Below are 20,067 nucleotides of genomic sequence, written 5' to 3' on the forward strand. Positions count from 1 at the left end.
TTTAAGGAACTGATGATCTACTGCTAAATGTCGAACATGTAAATGTAAAATGTAAATGTAAATTGTACTACATCTACATTCACTCAAACCAGAGGAAAGCATTTTTTTAAAGTGTCTCCTGGTGATTACAGTAACTGTGCTGTACAATTGTCTTTCTTTTGGTGTAACAGGGTTTAAGATTGCATTTGCTGATGCAGAGGGGGACTGTGTTAACTGACAACAGTTTTTCTGAAGTACTTTCAAATCCATGTGGCTATTTATCTATGAATCTGTTCACAATATTATGTACGGTAGATGTCATTAGAGTGATTAACAATCCTCTCTCAAAGTTGCTTGGTATAAAGTGCATAATTTATAATTCAGTATGTACAAATTGCGACAGTGCAAAAAATGAGAATAATTATTCTTTATAGCAGTAGCACTACAGAACATGTTTACTGATCTGGTGCAGAAGTTTAATTTACTGGTAATTCTAGGTTCCAGAAAGTTCCAGTTGATCCGAGGACTGGGGACTGAGACTGACGTGACATGGTGATGAAGTGAACGTGTTGTTCTGTATGTGGGTCAGTGGTGACGCTCAGTGTTTGGTGACTTTAATCTGTCCTGTCATTCTGCAGCGTCCTGCATGTTAAATATTCAACACTCAGAGACGCTTCATCACTCCATCATGTGCTCAGAAATTCTATTCAGATTCTGTTCGTGCAGCAGTGCAGAGTCTGACGTAAACTGATTTGTTTACGTAAAACAGGTGGAAATCAGATGGAGCTAAATCTGGACTATAAGCGTCTCTCAGTCTCTCAGACACGAGTGATTACTCCTCCTCCACCCTCACCGCTTATAACTAACATATAAAAGGGAGGAAACTTTTTGAGGATCCCTAATAAGTATGTAAAGTATGTAAATGCAGGTACGGCAGAAAATGATTTTTGCATTACATTGGACTAAATGGTTGTAGATGAACTTGGGTGTATGAGAGGTCCTGTGTTATGATCCCATTCAGACGAGCTACTGGTGCCCAGTTCCTGTTTGTGCCACCATATTGCATAAGATTTAATCTGTGCTGAGAGATGCTGATGATGGGAGTGTGTGTGTGTGTGTGTGGGGGATTAGAGGGTTGGAGTATATTGTAGAGAAGCTTTACGCTGCACACACTCTCACACTCACACACTCACACACATTCCTCCAGTATGCCAACCTTCTCTGTCATGTATAAAGGAGCTGTGATCATAAGCAGGTACAGATTTTCATTTTTATTCTCCTGATTTGTGTTTATTTTGTGTTTGTTTGTGTTATTTCATGTATCAGGTGTGAGTATGAATGAAATGTAAAATGGTGCGGGGTCACATGTGCCTCGATTCTGTGTTTTTATCAGTCCGGAGCCAGAAAACGAGCTCTGTGTGGAACATCTGCACACTGACGGTGTTCTGTCGATTTATCCTACCCATCGATTTGTCCTACTGAGCATGCGCACATCGGTTTTGACTCGTTGCGGGGAACGCCTATAATTCTGTGCTACCTTTGCCTAATTTATTTGTTCTAGCGGTTAGTAACGTATGGTTTCGTTTTAATTCTTTAAAAAGTTTAAAGTTTAAGTGTATGTATATGTAATGCTGTTATTATGTGACTTTAAAAAAAAAAAGCTATATAAAAATATTCAAAGTGCTTAAATGAGCTGTACTTGATTGATTACAGTTAAATAACTGTGTATCTTAATAATGCTGTGTTAACGTTGTATTTAACCACGTTTATACATGCCTTTGGTAATTTTAGATGCGTTTTTCATACATCTAGAAAAGCCAATCATTTTTAAATAACCATCTGCGACCTTAACATTATGACAACACAAAATGTATTAGGTTATTTTTCAGTTTTGTGCTTTATTAGCAGTTCAATATGTACAGTAACGGTTGTTTGAAGTTAAAGTTGAGTTTAAAGTGAATTACTGAATGAATATGTTGAGCATTTATTACGTTTTTTATGTACTCAGTTATTTGTATATGTACAACTATTTTTTGCTGCTCCCCTGTCAGTTTAGTTCTAATTATTTGAGATTAAGATGTTCTTCGGGTTAGAATATTATTTACTACAAAATCAAAATGTACATACATCATACATACATCATACACACATACACATATATATATATATATATATATATATATATACATACTGTATATACATATAATACTCACTACATAGCCAACACTACATATACACACTACATAGCCAAAAGAACTCGCTTGTAGTTCTACAATTACTGACTGTAGTCCATCTGTTTCTCTGCATGCTTTGTTAGCTCCCTTCATGCTGTTCGTCAATGGTCAGAACCCCCACAGAGCAGGTATTATTTAGGTGGTGGATCATTCTCAGCACTGCAGTGACACTGACATGGTGGTGGTGTGAGTGGATCAGAAACAGCAGTGCTGCTGGAGTTTTAAAATACAGTGTCCACTCACTGTCCACTCTATTAGACACTCCTACCTAGTTGGTCCACCTTGTAGATGTAAAGTCAGAGACGATCGCTCATCTATTGCTGCTGTTTGAGTCGGTCATCTTCTAGACCTTCATCAGTGGTCACAGGACACTGCCCACAGGGTGCTGTAGGCTGGATATTTTTGGTTGGTGGACCAATCTCAGTCCAGCAGTGAGGTGTTTAAAAACTCAGCACTGCTGTGTCTGATCCATTCATACCAGCACAACACACACTAACACCATGTCAGTGTCACTGCAGTGCTGAGAATGATCCACCACCTAAATAATACCTGCTCTGTAGTGGTCCTGTAGGGGGTCTGACCACTGAAGAACAGGGTGAAAGCAGGTTAAAAAGTATGTAGAGAAACAGATGAACTACAGTCAGTAATTTTAGAACTACAGAGTGCTTATACATGATAAGTTTTTCAGGATGAACTCAAGTTCATATGCATGTATAAATAGCTGGAGGTAATATTGTTATTGAATATTTTAAACTAGTTAGAATTTTGCTAAACCAGATTTTGCCACTGTCTCCATTAATTAATAGGAATTATAAAGCCAAGTGAACTTCATGACAGCAGGGCTGAGTGGTGATTTAAGACAATGCAGAGGATTACTGCATAAGTTGCTCCATGCTGCAAGACAGAGCTGACAAGAGCATGATTGAAATGATAGATATTTAGAGCAGCTATATTATACAGATATACAGATATATTTTATCTAATTTTACCTTTATTATTAAAAAGTTATTGTGAACATTATTTACTGATTTGTACAGCATTGTTACCTGTTTTACTCAGGTGCAGTGTGACAGTAGATGGGTACATTTTAATGTGCAGAATATAACAAATCACACCCAAAATACATATGTAAAAAATGTAGACACATCCACCAGAGACTCAGGATGTGTTGTTGTTAATAAACTAGTTTAAAAATTACACAATTATTTGAGATGTATGGGCTGTATAGTGGCTCAGTGGGTAGCTTTGTTGATTCACAGCAAGAAGGTCCTGGGCTCCATTTACAGGTGGATTCTTTCTGTGAGAAGTTTGCATGTTCTCCCCATGTGTATGTGGGGTTTTTTTTCCGGGTGCTCTAGTTTTCTCCCACAGTCCAAAGACATGCAAGTGAGGTAAATTGAAGATACAAAACTGTCTCTGACTGTGTTTGATATTAAATGTGTGAACTAATAAATCTTGTGTAATGAGTAACTACCTGCCCTGTCATGAATGTAACCATGATGTTAAAATCCTAATAAATAAATTAAAAATTAAGATAAATGTCTGAGAGACAGGTCAATAAATCAAGTGTGCTACCTATCATTTGTAATAAAATATAAGCCCATCGAGATGTGCTAACACTATTTATAATAAGACATAGATCTATCGAGATGCGCTGTCTATTGTTTATAATAATATACATACCTATCGAGATGTGCTACCTATAGTTTATAATAAGATACATACCTATCGAGATGTCCTACCTATTGTTTATAATAAGATATAGAGCTATCGAGATGTCCTACCTATTGTTTATAATAAGATACATACCTATCGAGATGTCCTACCTATTGTTTATAATAAGATACATACCTATCGAGATGTCCTACCTATTGTTTATAATAAGATACATACCTATCGAGATGTGCTACCTATAGTTTATAATAAGATACATACCTATCGAGATGTCCTACCTATTGTTTATAATAAGATATAGAGCTATCGAGATGTCCTACCTATTGTTTATAATAAGATACATACCTATCGAGATGTCCTACCTATTGTTTATAATAAGATATAGAGCTATCGAGATGTCCTACCTATTGTTTATAATAAGATACATACCTATCGAGATGTCCTACCTATTGTTTATAATAAGATACATACCTATCGAGATGTCCTACCTATTGTTTATAATAAGATACATACCTATCGAGATGTGCTACCTATAGTTTATAATAAGATACATACCTATCGAGATGTCCTACCTATTGTTTATAATAAGATATAGACCTATCGAGATGTGCTACCTATAGTTTATAATAAGATATAGACCTATCGAGATGTCCTACCTATTGTTTATAATAAGATACATACCTATCGAGATGTCCTACCTATTGTTTATAATAAGATACATACCTATCGAGATGTCCTACCTATTGTTTATAATAAGATACATACCTATCGAGATGTGCTACCTATAGTTTATAATAAGATACATACCTATCGAGATGTCCTACCTATTGTTTATAATAAGATATAGAGCTATCGAGATGTCCTACCTATTGTTTATAATAAGATACATACCTATCGAGATGTCCTACCTATTGTTTATAATAAGATACATACCTATCGAGATGTCCTACCTATTGTTTATAATAAGATACATACCTATCGAGATGTGCTACCTATAGTTTATAATAAGATACATACCTATCGAGATGTCCTACCTATTGTTTATAATAAGATATAGACCTATCGAGATGTGCTACCTATAGTTTATAATAAGATATAGACCTATCGAGATGTCCTACCTATTGTTTATAATAAGATATAGAGCTATCGAGATGTCCTACCTATTGTTTATAATAAGATACATACCTATCGAGATGTGCTACCTATAGTTTATAATAAGATACATACCTATCGAGATGTCCTACCTATTGTTTATAATAAGATATAGAGCTATCGAGATGTCCTACCTATTGTTTATAATAAGATACATACCTATCGAGATGTGCTACCTATTGTTTATAATAAGATACATACCTATCGAGATGTCCTACCTATTGTTTATAATAAGATACATACCTATCGAGATGTCCTACCTATTGTTTATAATAAGATACATACCTATCGAGATGTGCTACCTATAGTTTATAATAAGATATAGAGCTATCGAGATGTGCTACCTATAGTTTATAATAAGATACATACCTATCGAGATGTCCTACCTATTGTTTATAATAAGATACATACCTATCGAGATGTCCTACCTATTGTTTATAATAAGATATAGAGCTATCGAGATGTCCTACCTATTGTTTATAATAAGATACATACCTATCGAGATGTCCTACCTATTGTTTATAATAAGATATAGAGCTATCGAGATGTCCTACCTATTGTTTATAATAAGATACATACCTATCGAGATGTGCTACCACTAGTTATAATAAGATACCTATAATTTATAATATGATAGACATAATTTTAATAAGAACAGATCGATAAAACTTAAATATTTACTACAGGAATACATTTCGATAGGGTAGGACAAATCGACAGATAGATCTATAAATCTGCGCTACGGTAGGAAGTTTCGATAGGGTAGGACAAATCGACAGATAGATCTATAAATCTGCGCTACGGTAGGAAGTTTCGATAGGGTAGGACAAATCGACAGAACAACGGCACATCTGCATGTTTTAATCCTGTGTAATTACAGTACTGTAGGCAGTTAGTTAGCGTTAGGTTGGATTTATCAGCTTGTATGAATACAGTACAGTATATTTTAAAGCTTACGTTTGCAGCATTTAGCGGACGCTTTTATAGAAATGTGACTTACAATTATGACTAAACAACAAACAACAGCGGCAACTTGGTGATGATGAGGTTCGAACTGGCAGCCTTCTGATTACTAGTCCGGTACCTTAACCACTGGGCTACCACTGCCACAGCTTGAGTAAGGAGTGTCCTGCTCAAGGTCACGGTGAGTCCACGGTCACCCAAAAACAACAGGCACAAAGCAGGAACACAGTTAGAAAAGTGGCAACTTGCAGCTAGTCCACCTTCTGCATGTTTTGTGTTGGGTTTAGATAGATAGATAAGATAAGTTATCCTTTATTTGTCATTTATACATATACATGTGTACAGTACAATGAAATTCTTTCTTTTTTGTATATCCCAGCTTGTTTGGAAGCTGGGGTCAGAGCGCAGGGTCAGCCATCATAGCACCCCTGGAGCAGACAGGGTTAAGGGTCTTGCTCAAGGACCCAACAGTGGCTGCATAGCAGAGACTGGATGTGAACCGCCAATCTTCCGGTTGATAGCACAAAGCTCTACCCACTAGGCTACCACTGTCCCACTTAGAAGTGGCCTGAGTATCCAGAGGAAACCCACCCAAACCCTGGAACACATTTGTATTAATACACTGACATATTTAACGCTGCGTGAATGTGTGACGATGGTTCGATTACCAGGTGGAGAGGTCCGGGTCCTTTCTGTGTGGAGTTTGCATGTTCTCCCCATGTCTGTGTGGGTTTCCTTCGGGAGCTCCGGTTTTCTTCCTACAGTCCAAAGACGTGCGAGTCTGTGACCGTGCGACTGATAAATCTTGTGTAAGCAGTAACTACCTGTCCTGTCATGAATGGAACCAAAATGAGTAAAACATGACGCTACAATCCTAATAAATAAATAAACATCAGTAATCTAAGGTATTGTGTATGGAGGGATGGGATAATTTTGGGGCACACGGCTGGCGCAGGGTCTTCTATAGTGTAACAGAATTAAAGGTGTCTGAGGGAGGCATGGTCGGATTGGGTTTCTCCTCTCTGCTCCTGCTTCTCCTGTACGTGATACGGCTCTGTGTAGGAACCTGAAAGTAGCGCCCAGGCATTGCATGTGTGTTGGAGGTCCACGTGCTAGTCCGCAGGCTCTCCCCGGACAAAAATTCCATCTGTTAATGCTGTCTTTTATAACAGAAGTGTATGTTTTTCTTTGTTCTTTCTCTGGTTGTGATGCAGGACGCTGATGGGTCCGTACGGTGTGGCTCGAGCGACACATCTGATGGAGTTTACGGACTGTGAGAATGGATTAGGTACGCGTCGTTTAAAAACCTGAACAAAAAACAAGTATTCAACCACTTCTGTGTGTGAAGCCACCACAAATGTACATGTATAATGTCTTTTTAACTTTGTACTAATATGTACAAACGTCAAGATACAAACAAATAATAGAAAATGGGCCGCTCACGTGGCGCAGCGGTAAAAACACACGCTGGATCCAGAGCCGGGATCTCGAATATCGAGTGCCAGCTCTGCCTGCCGGCTAGGCTGAGCGGCCACATAAACAACGATTGGCCTGTTGTTTATATGGGCGGGACTAAGCCGAATGGGGTCTCTCATGACTAATGCAATTACTCTGCTGGCTGATTGATGGCGCACAGAGATGAGAAAAGAGTGCTCTCAGGGTGTGTCTCTCCGTACACAATGCTGAGCTGCACTGCACTCGTCACAGTGGAGGAGACAAAATGCATATGGCATGCTGGGTTAGATTCGTTCTCCTCAATCAGAGCGGGGATCGGCATTGGTGGAGAGGAAGACGCAATCGGGCAACTGGGCAACATTTTTTTTTATTTTTATTAAAAATTCATTTCACTGTACTTTATACATGTGTGTATAGATGACCATAAAGGTGTCCTGAGACATACTCACTTACTCAGTGACACAATGGGCTGGTGTATCAGAATGCACCACACACACACACACACACACACACACACCTCCTGCTGTAATTTTAAACCCTGTTATTTCATACACACCCTGAAGCGCGCTGGCTTGCATTGACTTTGTTTTTTTCTGTGGCAGAGCACTCTCTTTCTCTGAAAAATAGATCCAAACCTGAACTGTGCGTGAGCGCTAAGCTCCTTAATGCTGCTCTGCTTACAGCGCAAAAGTGTATTAAACACAGCGCAGCAACACACACACACACACACATGATGAAAGCAATTTCATTTCATATTTCTGTGTGTGCATGTTTTGAAGCTGAGACTGAAGTACGGTTCCTAAATACGTCAGCGGTGTGAGGATTGCAAGTCGCTCGTCTTCAGAAAGAATGAGGTTATTTTAAAACTGCACCGTCTGCGTGAAAACAAAAAAACGAGGCTGCACTGAGGGCTGCTGGGGGTTTAATGGAGCTCAGTTGCACACCAAGGTTCAGAACAGTCCTCCATCCGAGTAATATTAACTCGATGGTATCTCTGCGGCCTCTTTCTCTACATGGACAGAGTAGAAAGAGGTTGGAATGTTGTACGGAGTGATTGTTGACCTACAAAGTGAAACTGTTTGGTGGTCGTAGAGGTGAAAAATCATTTATTCAGTTGTGTCATCTTTACTATTCACTTCATCCTGCTCACAGTGCTGCCAGTTCATTGCAGAACACAAGTTTACAAGTTACTTGCATCTGGAGGCAATTACTAGCAGCCAGTCCATGCCAGTTTCTTCTGAAGAAACTGCTCGGAAACTTCTACTATTCTAGTAAGTAGTTTGGGGTGGGGGGGGTAAAATCATGTAATTTCATCATTTCTAAACCTATAATAAGATGGATCCCAAAGGGGGGAAATTTGAGTGTTTCAGCAGCTTCAGCACAGCGTAAATAAAATAAATATAAACTTCATAAGGACAATTTCTATTCAATGGTATTAGGACAAATTGTAACTATATAGGACCGGCAACAACACTATAGTGTACAGGACAATAGATACTGTACATGTGTTCTGTGATTAATGCGGTTCCTCGTGTTCCTTTATTGATTCTTCAGGTATTAAAGTTATTGGAGGAGTGAAGGAACTAACAGGAGAAGAGTTTGGAGTTTATGTGAAGAGGATTTTACCGGGTGGTCTTGCTTCCACTGATGGTACGTATCGTTTTACACTTTATAATATTATACATCTTTTCATAATCACAACAATTACATTTCAATTCTGATCTAATTCTGATGATTGTTAATACTAATGAAGTACTGATATGAATCACTGTCAGTGTTAAAGCAGTGGTAACTGCGGTTTAGGTACTGGACTAGTAACCAGAAGGTTGTCGGCTCAAGCCCGCCACACTTGCGGGACCCTAAGCAAGGCCCTTAACCATCAATTGCTCAGAAACTGTATTATTCATGATTGTAAGTCACTTTAGATAAAAGCATCTGCAGATGTAGATGAATCAGTACAATCCTACTGACATAGAAATCCAAGAAACCCAAACCCACAGGAGAAACAAGAGTAGTGTTCAGAGTCCTGAATCCTTCCAGGTGCCCATGTGAATTCTCAGAGCTCGCTCACGTTCCATCGTGTTGAATGCTTGTGACAGGACGTCTCTTTGCTGAGCTATAAAAAGAAGACAGTGAGGTCCACATCTGACCTACTGACTACAAACATCAGGACAAGCACCGTCCTGACATCTATATTCCACGTTCCCTGATTCCCTCTTCTGAATTCATGTTACTTTGTATGTTCGTGTTTATTCAGGTCTCCTTCAGGCTGGAGACCAGATCCTGGAGGTGAATGGAGAGAGCCTGAATGGTGTAACGAGTGAACGGTATGTTTCAATAATTCATGATGAATGTACACACAGCCTTCATAACCAGTTTCAGGGTGTTTTTCAGAGGCTTGTCCTGATGAAGAGCATCTTGCCACGCTTACAGGACTAAATATTTCGTTTGCTCTGCATTATGAACATCTATGGATGTCTCATATTTATTTCTGACAACTGTACACTTGTTACTTCTTATTATTTCCTTTATAGTCGTCTATCTAGCAAACTGACTTCTTAACTCACGTGAATGTTTTGCTATATGATTCACTTTGCCGTTTCCTGTTCTTTCCTTTCTGTTTACAGAGCGGTGAATATTCTCAGAGCAGCTTCAGCCACCAATCAAATGCGTCTACTGATAGCTAGAGACGAGGAAGCTCTGTAAGGTTCACACCATCAACAACACATTTAACGTCATTAGTTAAACGTTATTAACGTTTACATGCTTCAAGCCTCCTAGGACCTGATTTAAAAAAAAATTTTTGTTTTGCTGGTGTCCCTTTGTAATGTTATTTCCTGTTTGCTCTGTTGAAGGATAGAGTTTGCTGATCTGATGGAGAAATACGGCTCAAATGGCAGTACAGGATCCACAAGGAACTCCCCTGTCCAGCATGGTAGGTACCTGAAGATGAACTTCATAAAATCTGAGTTCAAATGTGCTATCAATACACACGACCAATGACTGGCTGTGTGTGGAGGAACAATGGTTGAGTTGGGATGTCTTATTCCTGCTTCAATCACCGCCTTTGCTGGATGGTCAAGGCACCTGTGCAAGGTGTGGTTGACTTAATGAGTATCTGAATGTAGTACTGCCGTTAGTGAGACCCTGCCTCTAGCAGGTGAAAAGAAGTGGTTGGAGGGTATCCAGCTGTGGCAGGGAACAATGCTTATAGATGTATAGTTTTTACATCTAGGTTTGATTTTATCATATATGTCTCAAAGCAGGTCGATTTTTGGACAGCACGTCTTCAGGATCTTCATCAAGATCTCAGAGTCCTTTGCTGCTCAGTCCAGCCGGTTCTCAGTGTGCCTACAGCACCACGGGAACATTACTGCGCTCACTCAGGTATAATAAACACACATTCACACATGTTGCTTGTTTTTTTAAGGGGGAAACTTCAGTACCTGCAAAACTTCATTGGTTCTAAACTGAAGGGAAGGTTAGAGGAACATCTTTGGAACATTCTAAACATGCTTTTGTTGCGTGTGTGTGTAGCCACCCAGGTGATGGGGTGATCCAGCTGATCTCGGTGGTGCGCTCCTGCAGTCTGGGACTCTCGATCAGCGGAGGCTCTAACAGACCAGACGGCCCAGCAGTGTTTGTACAGGAAGTGATGTCGGGAGGAGACTGTCATCGGGTGAGAGAAAAGCACCAACACAGCGGCACACTGGGTGGAGGTTTGGTGACGATGGTATTTCTGGTTTTCCAGTAGCCTGTAGCGGAGGGGAGTGTCACTGGGTGGTGGTGGTAACCCCTCACCTGCAAGGTTAGAAGGGATGGGTTCCCAGTACCAGGGGACTTATCTGCAGCATGAGGTGAGACTCATAAATAGTAAAGACAGACAGGTAGCTGCAATACAGGGCGACTAGCGACTGTGAAACTTTGAGAGCGGGTTTACAGATAGCAACCCCATGTTTCCTGGTTGTAGGTGCGCAGCTCTTTGACCAGTGCCAGAGCTTCCCTGTATAAACTAAAATTCATTTTATTAACTGTTAATACTGGAATATGCACCCAGTTTGGATGTGAACAAAATGCAAAATGCAAATCGCGTGTTGAGCATGTGATGCTTAATCGACTGAACGTTATTAAAATATCTGTGTGCAGGATGGCCGACTGAGGGCGGGAGCTCAGCTCATTGCCATCAACAAGGAGTCTTTAATAGGCATCACACACGAAGAAGCCAAAAGTATCATCAATAAAGTGAAACTCAGGTAAATGCTCAGTAATGTCCAACACCTGAAAGTAAATTAGCACCCACTGTGTTACACTACCACTTCAGCCAATCAAAAACAACTTAGAACCTTCTAGGCTTCTTAAAACCTTGGTGCTATTCAGAGAACCGGCTAGCATTTGCACCAGTTTTTCAAAAGAACCAATGATGCGTCTTCAATTTGTGATAAGAAGACGTTCTTTTTTCTTTGCAACTTGACACACCCAAGGATGTCGCCACGATTTTAGTTTAAAATTATGTGTGAGAACGTGATCAATATATCTAAATTTGTGAATTTTATTAGCTTTCATTCTTCCTTCTGTTTCCTCAAAGCCATGAGCCGTTGGTGGAAATTGCTTTCATTCCAGGGAAGGGCCTTTTTCCCTGCAGCACATCCTTACACAGTGTAGTTGAGAGAGCCGGGACAAACGGGTACAGCAGGTTAAAAACGCACGTCCAGTCTACTGAGGTGAGGACAATCAAAACCTAGTTAAATACGAGTTGCTACACACTAGACACACCAATATTACATAACAAATGCGGCTACACCATGCTCCACTCTTCTAGAAAGTACTTCTACCAGATTACGGAAACACGTCTTATAACAAGCTTATGACATGTTTGTACATCTACAGATTAGCTCAGAAGATAAAGCACCTCCATCCTCTCCTGATACGAGTCCTCCAGACATTCATATCTCAGGTACGGTCTCACGATACCATAGAATAGACTTAAATATGTGACTAAATAAATAGGGCTAGCCTGACTATACTCAACAGACTGAGCCAACAGCATTACAATAGGAAAGTCCTGGAAGCTCTTAAGAGTCCCAAGTTTAATAAACAAACAATTATTAATAAGTACAAAGTGCATGAACAGTAGTCTTTTGCCAAGGTTGAAAAGCAAATCCAGTATGTCCTTGTATGCTGAGAGTAATTTTTGTGGAACTGAGGTATCTCAAGCCAAGAGGTTAATTCTAGGATGCAGTTAGATGTTCCAGCAACACAAGGACCCAAAATACACGTCAACTGGTTTTGAAATGTCTTCTCAAGGTTCTGACCCTAGCCCTTAAGATTACTGTATATGGCCGAACCGAAAAAATAAAATCCACCCGAGAAAACTAACCAATTTGGTCAAACTCTATCAGTGGTGGAAGATCCAACCAATCTAAAGCTTCCGTGACATATCCATAAGTATCAGTGGGTAGTTTAACAGCCAGCGTTACGTTGTTCTGTATGTTTATTTTTGACTTAGTAGATTTTGTCTGGACACAGAAGGTGACATTAAATTATTTTGTCTCTGAAAAACATCATCTGCAGAGAACGCTGCCATGCCAGACGTGTCCCAATCAGATGTGTTTAAACTTTTGACCTCGACTATCTACAGAATATTACATCCACCAGGAATTAATTTTTCAAATGACTCCACTCCTGCCCACCCACAGTGTTTTATATCATGTGGATGTGGCTCTGTCAAAAACAACAGGCTTAGAAATGAACCAAATCAGAGATTAAAAAGGTTGTGCTCGGGGTAGGTCAGGATTTTCAGTTCTGTTCAAATCCTGATTCTATCCAAAACAAGGGTTATAAAAATCTACTGGAGGGAAAAATGGAAATTGATCCAGTGTAGTGTAATAGACGTGAAATCCTACTATTAAAGCTGGAAGTGAGAAGGGTTGAGAAGTGTCACTATGTGTTATGAGCTGAATAAATACATTTAGTCAACTATTAAGAAGGTGCCCACCTTTTTTTATTTTAAAGAATAACATAGACAACCTTAGGTACTTAAGATACGTATGATCGTCTATAAGTCCAGTGAAACAGTGGTTCTTTTGCCAAGGTCAGGAGGAAAACCCAAACTGTCCTTTATGAGCAAGGATGGTATAATTCTAGTCCTATACACACGTTTTAAACACTGTTAAAAAGCATTAGATGATCCCATGATTTCCATTTTAGATCAAATATCCAAATATATTTGAACAATGCCATTCTGTGTGTGTAATGTTAACGTTTAATAACCACACTCACAGATACTGTTCTGTCTATGTGTGTGGTGGTTTTGTTTCCTCAGCAGCCTCGACTGTGCAGAGTAATGGTGCCATATCCAAACCAAAAGTGTCTCTGGACCCACACATACGCCTCCGGTCAGAGAAACTCGACCTGGTGAGCTGCTGAACCAATCATAAAAACTGATATTCATGTACAGTACTGATACAGTTATTCCTTGGTAAATGGTTTTATGTGGGATATAAGTGAAAATCCATTCAGAATAATAGTAAACAGACAGTAGAAAGACTTCCATATTTTTACATCCATGTTTACATGCCCAAAATAATTAGATTTTGGCAATTTGATCGTTATATGCACATTCCTGTCTGGAAACTGAACAAAACACATTTGAGTGTAGATTTGTTGGTCAGTAATCTGATTTCTCAGACTGTGAGTTTGATGAAATAGTAAAGAGAAAGTGGAATGGACAGGTTTCAAGTATTTTGTGGCAAAAAATCTAAGGTCGGGTTGTGTTAGGGCTTCGGTAGATTGCGGTTATCACAAGCCCCACAACCCCGCAGCCAATTTGCCACTGTTGAGATACTGAGCAAGACCCCCAGCCCTCAACTGTAATTAAATATTGGAACTCACTTTGGAGAAAAGCATCTGCTAAATACCATGAATGTACAATCCACTAATCCACAAGCAAAATACACAAAATTAAAATCTAAACACAGGTGCTTTTTTCAATTCTGATTTTGCCTTTTTGCATCAGATGATTGGCAAGAAAGTACCAATTTATATTTTATATTTAACAGAAATACCCCTAAATAATAAACATGTATTAAATCTATAAAACAGATCTTGCATATTCAAAAAATTAACAGTAGTGCATGGGAAAATGTATTTATGCACAATGTAATAGGAAAAATAAAAAAATACTACCATTAATTATCTGCATGTGGTGATCTATCATTCTGTGAGCTCAATATTCAATTAGAAATTTTACTTCATCACTGGAGGACAGATTTAGGTCTTACATATTTAAGGATTTGTATGAAAGTTGTTAAATAGTAAATTAATAATTGTTTAGTGAGGTAGTAAACAATTATATCACAACTATTAGATAATCTGTCGTAGTATGAAAATGTTATATGTGTTTAATATTAGTTAAGTTTTACCCAAAGTTTGATTTAAGTTCATTATTATAATACAATAACATTAAAAATAAATAGCTGGTTAGTTGAGGTAGGAACTGCTGAGGTAAAATTAGCTACATTAGCAACTTAACTGTCTAATAAAGAAAAAAACAGTTCCTACCTAATTAGCCTCTTTTTTGTTACGTTCTTTCGCTGTGATGACTTTGCTTTTCTGTGAACTCTGTTTTTGTACATTTATATTTAATAACATTTAATTAACCGACTAACTCACAGTGACCGTTAGTGCGCGCCTGAGCCGAATGAACTGTGTTGATTGATGGCTGATCGATAATAAACAGTTATAATCTCTAATGTGCGATACTGGTGTTGGTTATATGTGTCTCAGGCTCTGTCCTACCTGGGGCTGGACGTTACAGATGAAAAGAGGAGGAAAATAAGAGAGAGTTTATCTACAGATCCTCAAGGAACCGTTTCATACGGAGGTAAACAATCTATAAACAGCACTTTAATACATTTAATGCATTTAATTCTGTGTTGAATATATTACATACAGAAATATTTAAATAAACAAGTTCAGTATAATTAAATACTTTGCTTCTGTATTATTTATTAGTGCATTACATGTAAATATTAAACTGAAAACGTTCACACTCAGAATGGGTCTATGAGACCTGGGCTTGGTCCTCACCTTTAATCACTGTCTGTGAGGAACTTCCTAAACTCTCCTTATCTTTACTACGGTTTTCTCCAGGTAATCCTGTTTTCTGCCACCTTTCAAAACCATGCTGTAGGTGGATTGGCTATTTTTAAATACCTCAGGGTATAATGAATTCAGGGTGCATTCCTGCTCTCTGCCCAGCCGCTCCTCATAGTGCCAGACCCACCACAACCCTGACCAAAATAAAGAATTTAGTGGAAATTAAAGAAGTAATGGATTGGAATGGCTATTTAGCACAACAGTCTGCCATGTTTGTGTGTGAAGAGTGCAGGGCCATTGGGGAACAACCTCATTTCTTATGGATGAGGATCAAACCTAGATCTACAGGACTAAGAGGCACCAACGTTAAAGATGTGCCATGACACTGCATTATTATTACTGTTGTTATTATACATGTTATTAACCACCTGCAACTATTTTTTCATCAATCAGATTTTGTGGAAGCCACTCGCAGTGTTTACCATGATAAGCTGGAGGAAGCAGGGCTTGCACAGGGACCTTTCATGTTCAGCTATCATGAAGCAGCAAGTTTGATGGACACATCGGCCTTCCACTCTCCTGTAAGATCCCGACTCGGCTGGGTTATAGCTGTAAATCCCAAATGTTCCCAAATTATTCAACAGTTATCAAGAAAACGTAAAATAACTGTCTCTGCGAGTATGACAAATGGGGAATAAATGAACTTGCTGTATATAAACCCATACTGGGACATTGTTTACACCGCACACACTAGTGATTTCCTGTCTGCAACCCAAACAGCACAAATGTGCTATACTCCCGATACAACAGTGCACTTATCTGGCGGCCTGTGTGTGATTTGGGACACAACCCCACAGATTGGTTTATAAAATGTGAAATCTGGTCTGTTCTAGTCCTAATAAAATCTTCGACCAGTGTCACCAGTCTTATTAGTACAAGAAAAAGAAATCTATGGGATTATTTTTGACAAACTTAACATATATACAAAAACACTGGGTCATTTTGTGTTGTTCTCTGATTCCAGACGTATGAATCTGAGTGTAGCTACAGCAGCGAGGAAATGGAGCAGTTCCAGGGCGAGGTGAAGAACCTGCAGATCCAGGTAGGTGATAAGAAGCAGCGTGTGGTGATCCGGAGATTTAGACAGTCATAACAGTAAAAAATAAAGAAATACTTCTAATAATGTTGTAATAACCTTAAAATCATCCATCTGTACTAAATAATTGGATATTAAACTTGTAACTAACTAACTTGTATACCGGGAATGTTTGGAGATGCTCTATAACTGTTGATGTATCTCTAGGGGCTTCTGGAGGACACAGAGAACACCAAGAAATGTCTGGAGGGGGAACTTCACAAATCTACTGAGGTAAACACCACAATGTTTACCTTTTCTCAACCTATTTACACCCCATTTTAATAAAATATTTTAATACTTGAACCCTTCTGGAAGCTTGTTCTCACTGCATCACTATGATTTGATGCCTTGTACCCAAGCCGACCATAGATTTAATGAGGTGGACCATCATGTGGTCAGGTGCTTCACATTGATGTTTGTGGGGTTTATCGTTGTCGTTTCAGCAGTCCGGAGTGACGGTGGAGGAGGATAAGAGCCGACTTCAGGTGGTGGAAGCAGTAGAGGATCAGTCGAACAGCGCCGAGCAGGATTATGAGGAGGTTATCCGGCTCCTGGAGGCTGAAATCAGAGACCTGAAAGAGCAGCTTGCTCAGAACAAAAGCACCAGCGTGGAGGTGAGGAACGTCAGCTTTTATTTCTTCTACAGCTCTCTGTCTGATAAAGGTGTGGCTCCAGTCGTGGATTGTGCCAGTCTATAGTGTAAAATACTAGTTAGAAGATGAGAAAGACCAGGAATAAGCTGGATCGACAATATCAACATCACGATGTGGGTTGCATTATCAGGTGCTGACCCATCTGTGCAGCCAACCATCACAAAGGCATGACGGTGTAGTGATGTGACCTGATGTTATTTACACAAGAGCACAAGGCCATCACAGGACATCTGAGTTGTCAGAGGAGGCCCACATAGACACAGCTGTATCGTCAAAAGTATTCGGACACTTGACCATGAGCTTGTCGGGCGTCCCATATTAAAACAGAGCGACCGCTACAGCTAGAACAAGAGCTGGTCTTCTGAAAACACTTGTGCTCATTTACATTTTCAGCATTTAGCAGACACCGTTATCCAAAGCAACTTACATTATACAGTCTGAGCAATTGAGGGTTAAGAGCCTTGCTCAAGGGCCCAACAGCAGCAGCCTAGCAGTGGTGGGGCTTGAACCAGCAACCTTTGGATAACTAGTCCTGTGCCTTAACCACTAGCCTACGGCTTGGTGTTGTTGCATAAGGGGTGTCCAAATACTTTTTTTCCATAGAGTGTATAGTATGACTGGGCACTGACGTTAGTCAAGAAATCCTTCGTTGGTGTTCCGGTTCATCCCAGAGCTGTTGAGTGAAGCTGATGTCCGGCATCGATGATAAATACTGGTTTTCTACCAACGTTTCAATTAATGTTTTATTTTAAACCACATATCGTCCACATATTTATGACCATATCACCTCAGGTGTTTATTTCCTCACAGGGGGACATGATGGAATTAAACAGGAAGCTTTTTATTACCGACAGTCAGCTGAGAAAATCAGAACTCAGCAGAAAACATCTGGAAATGTCCAATAAAAAGCTGCTGGGATTTGCTCAGGTAAATCTCACACACCTGTGTGTGTGTGTGTGTGTGTGTGTGTGCAGGAGATCTAATCACTGATAGATACACAGATATTCTTAAACCATAAACATGTCATTGTTGTTCCTCTCAGAAGGTTCTCAGCAGCAGCAGCAGCAGCAGGTTCAGTACAGTCCAGAACAGGTGAGTGTTCAACAACACACATGTAGTATCAGAACCTATAGGCTCCGCCCCTCTCTGATTTACCCCGCCCCTCTGTACCAGGTCAGACACGCCCGGTCAAATTCCAGACTCCTCCCACCAGCTGATAGAAGAGGCCAGAGAGCTGATGGACCGGGTGTGTTCACTGTGTGCAGACGATCACAGTGAGTCACACACACACACACACACACACACACACACACACACATGCATACAAGCACACACATTTATACAGATACAAACACACAGACCCATTCATATACATTCACACACAAACACATTCATATAAAAACACATTTAAGCAAACACACAATCATACAGATACACACAAATACACACACACACACACACACACACACACACATTCATGCAAACACACAAATGCACACAAATACTGTATCCACTTCCTGTGTCCTGTCTGAGTTCCCCTTCACCTCCCAAAAACACGCAGACCTGCTGCAGTGAGTCAGTAATTAAATAAATCAATGAAACAGTAATTGCCTTTGGTGTTTGATCTTCCTGTGCAGCGTTACCACAGATCACTGAGGGATCCATCACCGACCCGACAACACAGATCACTGAGGGATCCAGCACCAGGCCGGGCTTCCAGTGTGTGGTCGAGTAAGTCAAACTGTCCAGTCCTCCCCCTAATGCCCTGTCAACCTCCACCTCATGCATAGACATTCATGCTGGCCACACACTAGCACCCACACCTGTAAAGACATGTACTGTATGATGTGTCCACATACTTTTTGCCATATAGTTACTAATATTTTTGTGTTCTTGTTTTACAGAGTAAATCACCGTCCCCAGACGTCTGTCCCCGGGGCCCCTGATAAAGAGAAACGCTGCGTCTGAACCACCGGAACAAACACCAAACCACTTCAGTCCAAAACGGAAACCAAACTGTACAGAAGTCGCCGAAAGTCGAACACACACCTTACACACTTTTATACAAAATATTTATTTACAAAAAAGCGCTGCCATGTTTCCAAGATTTGATACACACCTAATTCCAAAATAGTTGGGACAGGAGGCAATTCAAAAAATTATTCCGATTATTCATTCTCGTTACTGAATTCATGTGTAATAAATCAGTTATACAGTGCTGGCCAAAAGTATTGGCACCCCTGCAATTCTGTCAGATAATACTCAATTTCTTCCAGAAAATGATTGCAATTACAAATGCTTTGATATTAAAATGTTCATTTAATTTGTCTTCAATGGAAAACCACAAAAAGAATTGTCAAAAAGCCAAATTGGATATAATTCCACACCAAACATAAAAAAGGGGGTGGACAAAAGTATTGGCACCCTTTGAAAAATCATGTGATGCTTCTCTAATTTGTGTAATTAACAGCACCTGTTACTTACCTGTGGCACATAACAGGTGGTGGCAATAACTAAATCACACTTGCAGCCAGTTAAAATGGATTAAAGTTGACTCAACCTCTGTCCTGTGTCCTTGTGTGTACCACATTGAGCATGGAGAAAAGAAAAAAGACCAAAGAACTGTCTGAGGACTTGAGAAGCAAAATTGTGAGGAAGCATGGGCAATCTCAAGGCTACAAGTCCATCTCCAAAGACCTGAATGTTCCTGTGTCTACCGTGC

General features: G+C 39.7%; 1 protein-coding gene across 1 annotated transcript; it reads left to right on the top strand.

The window, feature by feature from the left end:
* The first annotated feature begins 1,187 nt into the window (after positions 1-1,187).
* Positions 1,188-19,313, top strand: si:dkeyp-72e1.9 (syntaxin-binding protein 4). The gene is made up of 22 exons (XM_062984997.1): positions 1,188-1,234; positions 7,217-7,290; positions 9,012-9,107; positions 9,715-9,784; positions 10,085-10,159; positions 10,313-10,392; positions 10,721-10,844; positions 10,995-11,136; positions 11,604-11,710; positions 12,043-12,178; positions 12,345-12,411; positions 13,780-13,871; positions 15,243-15,339; positions 16,008-16,135; positions 16,579-16,677; positions 16,858-16,923; positions 17,136-17,315; positions 18,156-18,272; positions 18,388-18,437; positions 18,519-18,619; positions 18,983-19,076; positions 19,250-19,313. Exons 1-22 carry the CDS (start codon positions 1,188-1,190, stop codon positions 19,311-19,313), a joined length of 2,106 nt encoding a protein of 701 aa, XP_062841067.1.
* The last annotated feature ends 754 nt before the right edge of the window (positions 19,314-20,067 follow it).

Source organism: Trichomycterus rosablanca, chromosome 22 (assembly GCF_030014385.1).
Source record: "Trichomycterus rosablanca isolate fTriRos1 chromosome 22, fTriRos1.hap1, whole genome shotgun sequence".
NCBI lineage: Eukaryota > Metazoa > Chordata > Actinopteri > Siluriformes > Trichomycteridae > Trichomycterus > Trichomycterus rosablanca.

Excerpts from the sequence above, each read along its gene's own strand:
- si:dkeyp-72e1.9 (XM_062984997.1), top strand. The coding sequence starts at position 1,188 with ATGCCAACCTTCTCTGTCATGTATAAAGGAGCTGTGATCATAAGCAG. Across the intron at positions 9,108-9,714 it reads TGGTCTTGCTTCCACTGATG|GTCTCCTTCAGGCTGGAGAC; the intron begins GTACGTATCGTT and ends GTGTTTATTCAG. Across the intron at positions 18,438-18,518 it reads TTCAGTACAGTCCAGAACAG|GTCAGACACGCCCGGTCAAA; the intron begins GTGAGTGTTCAA and ends CCTCTGTACCAG.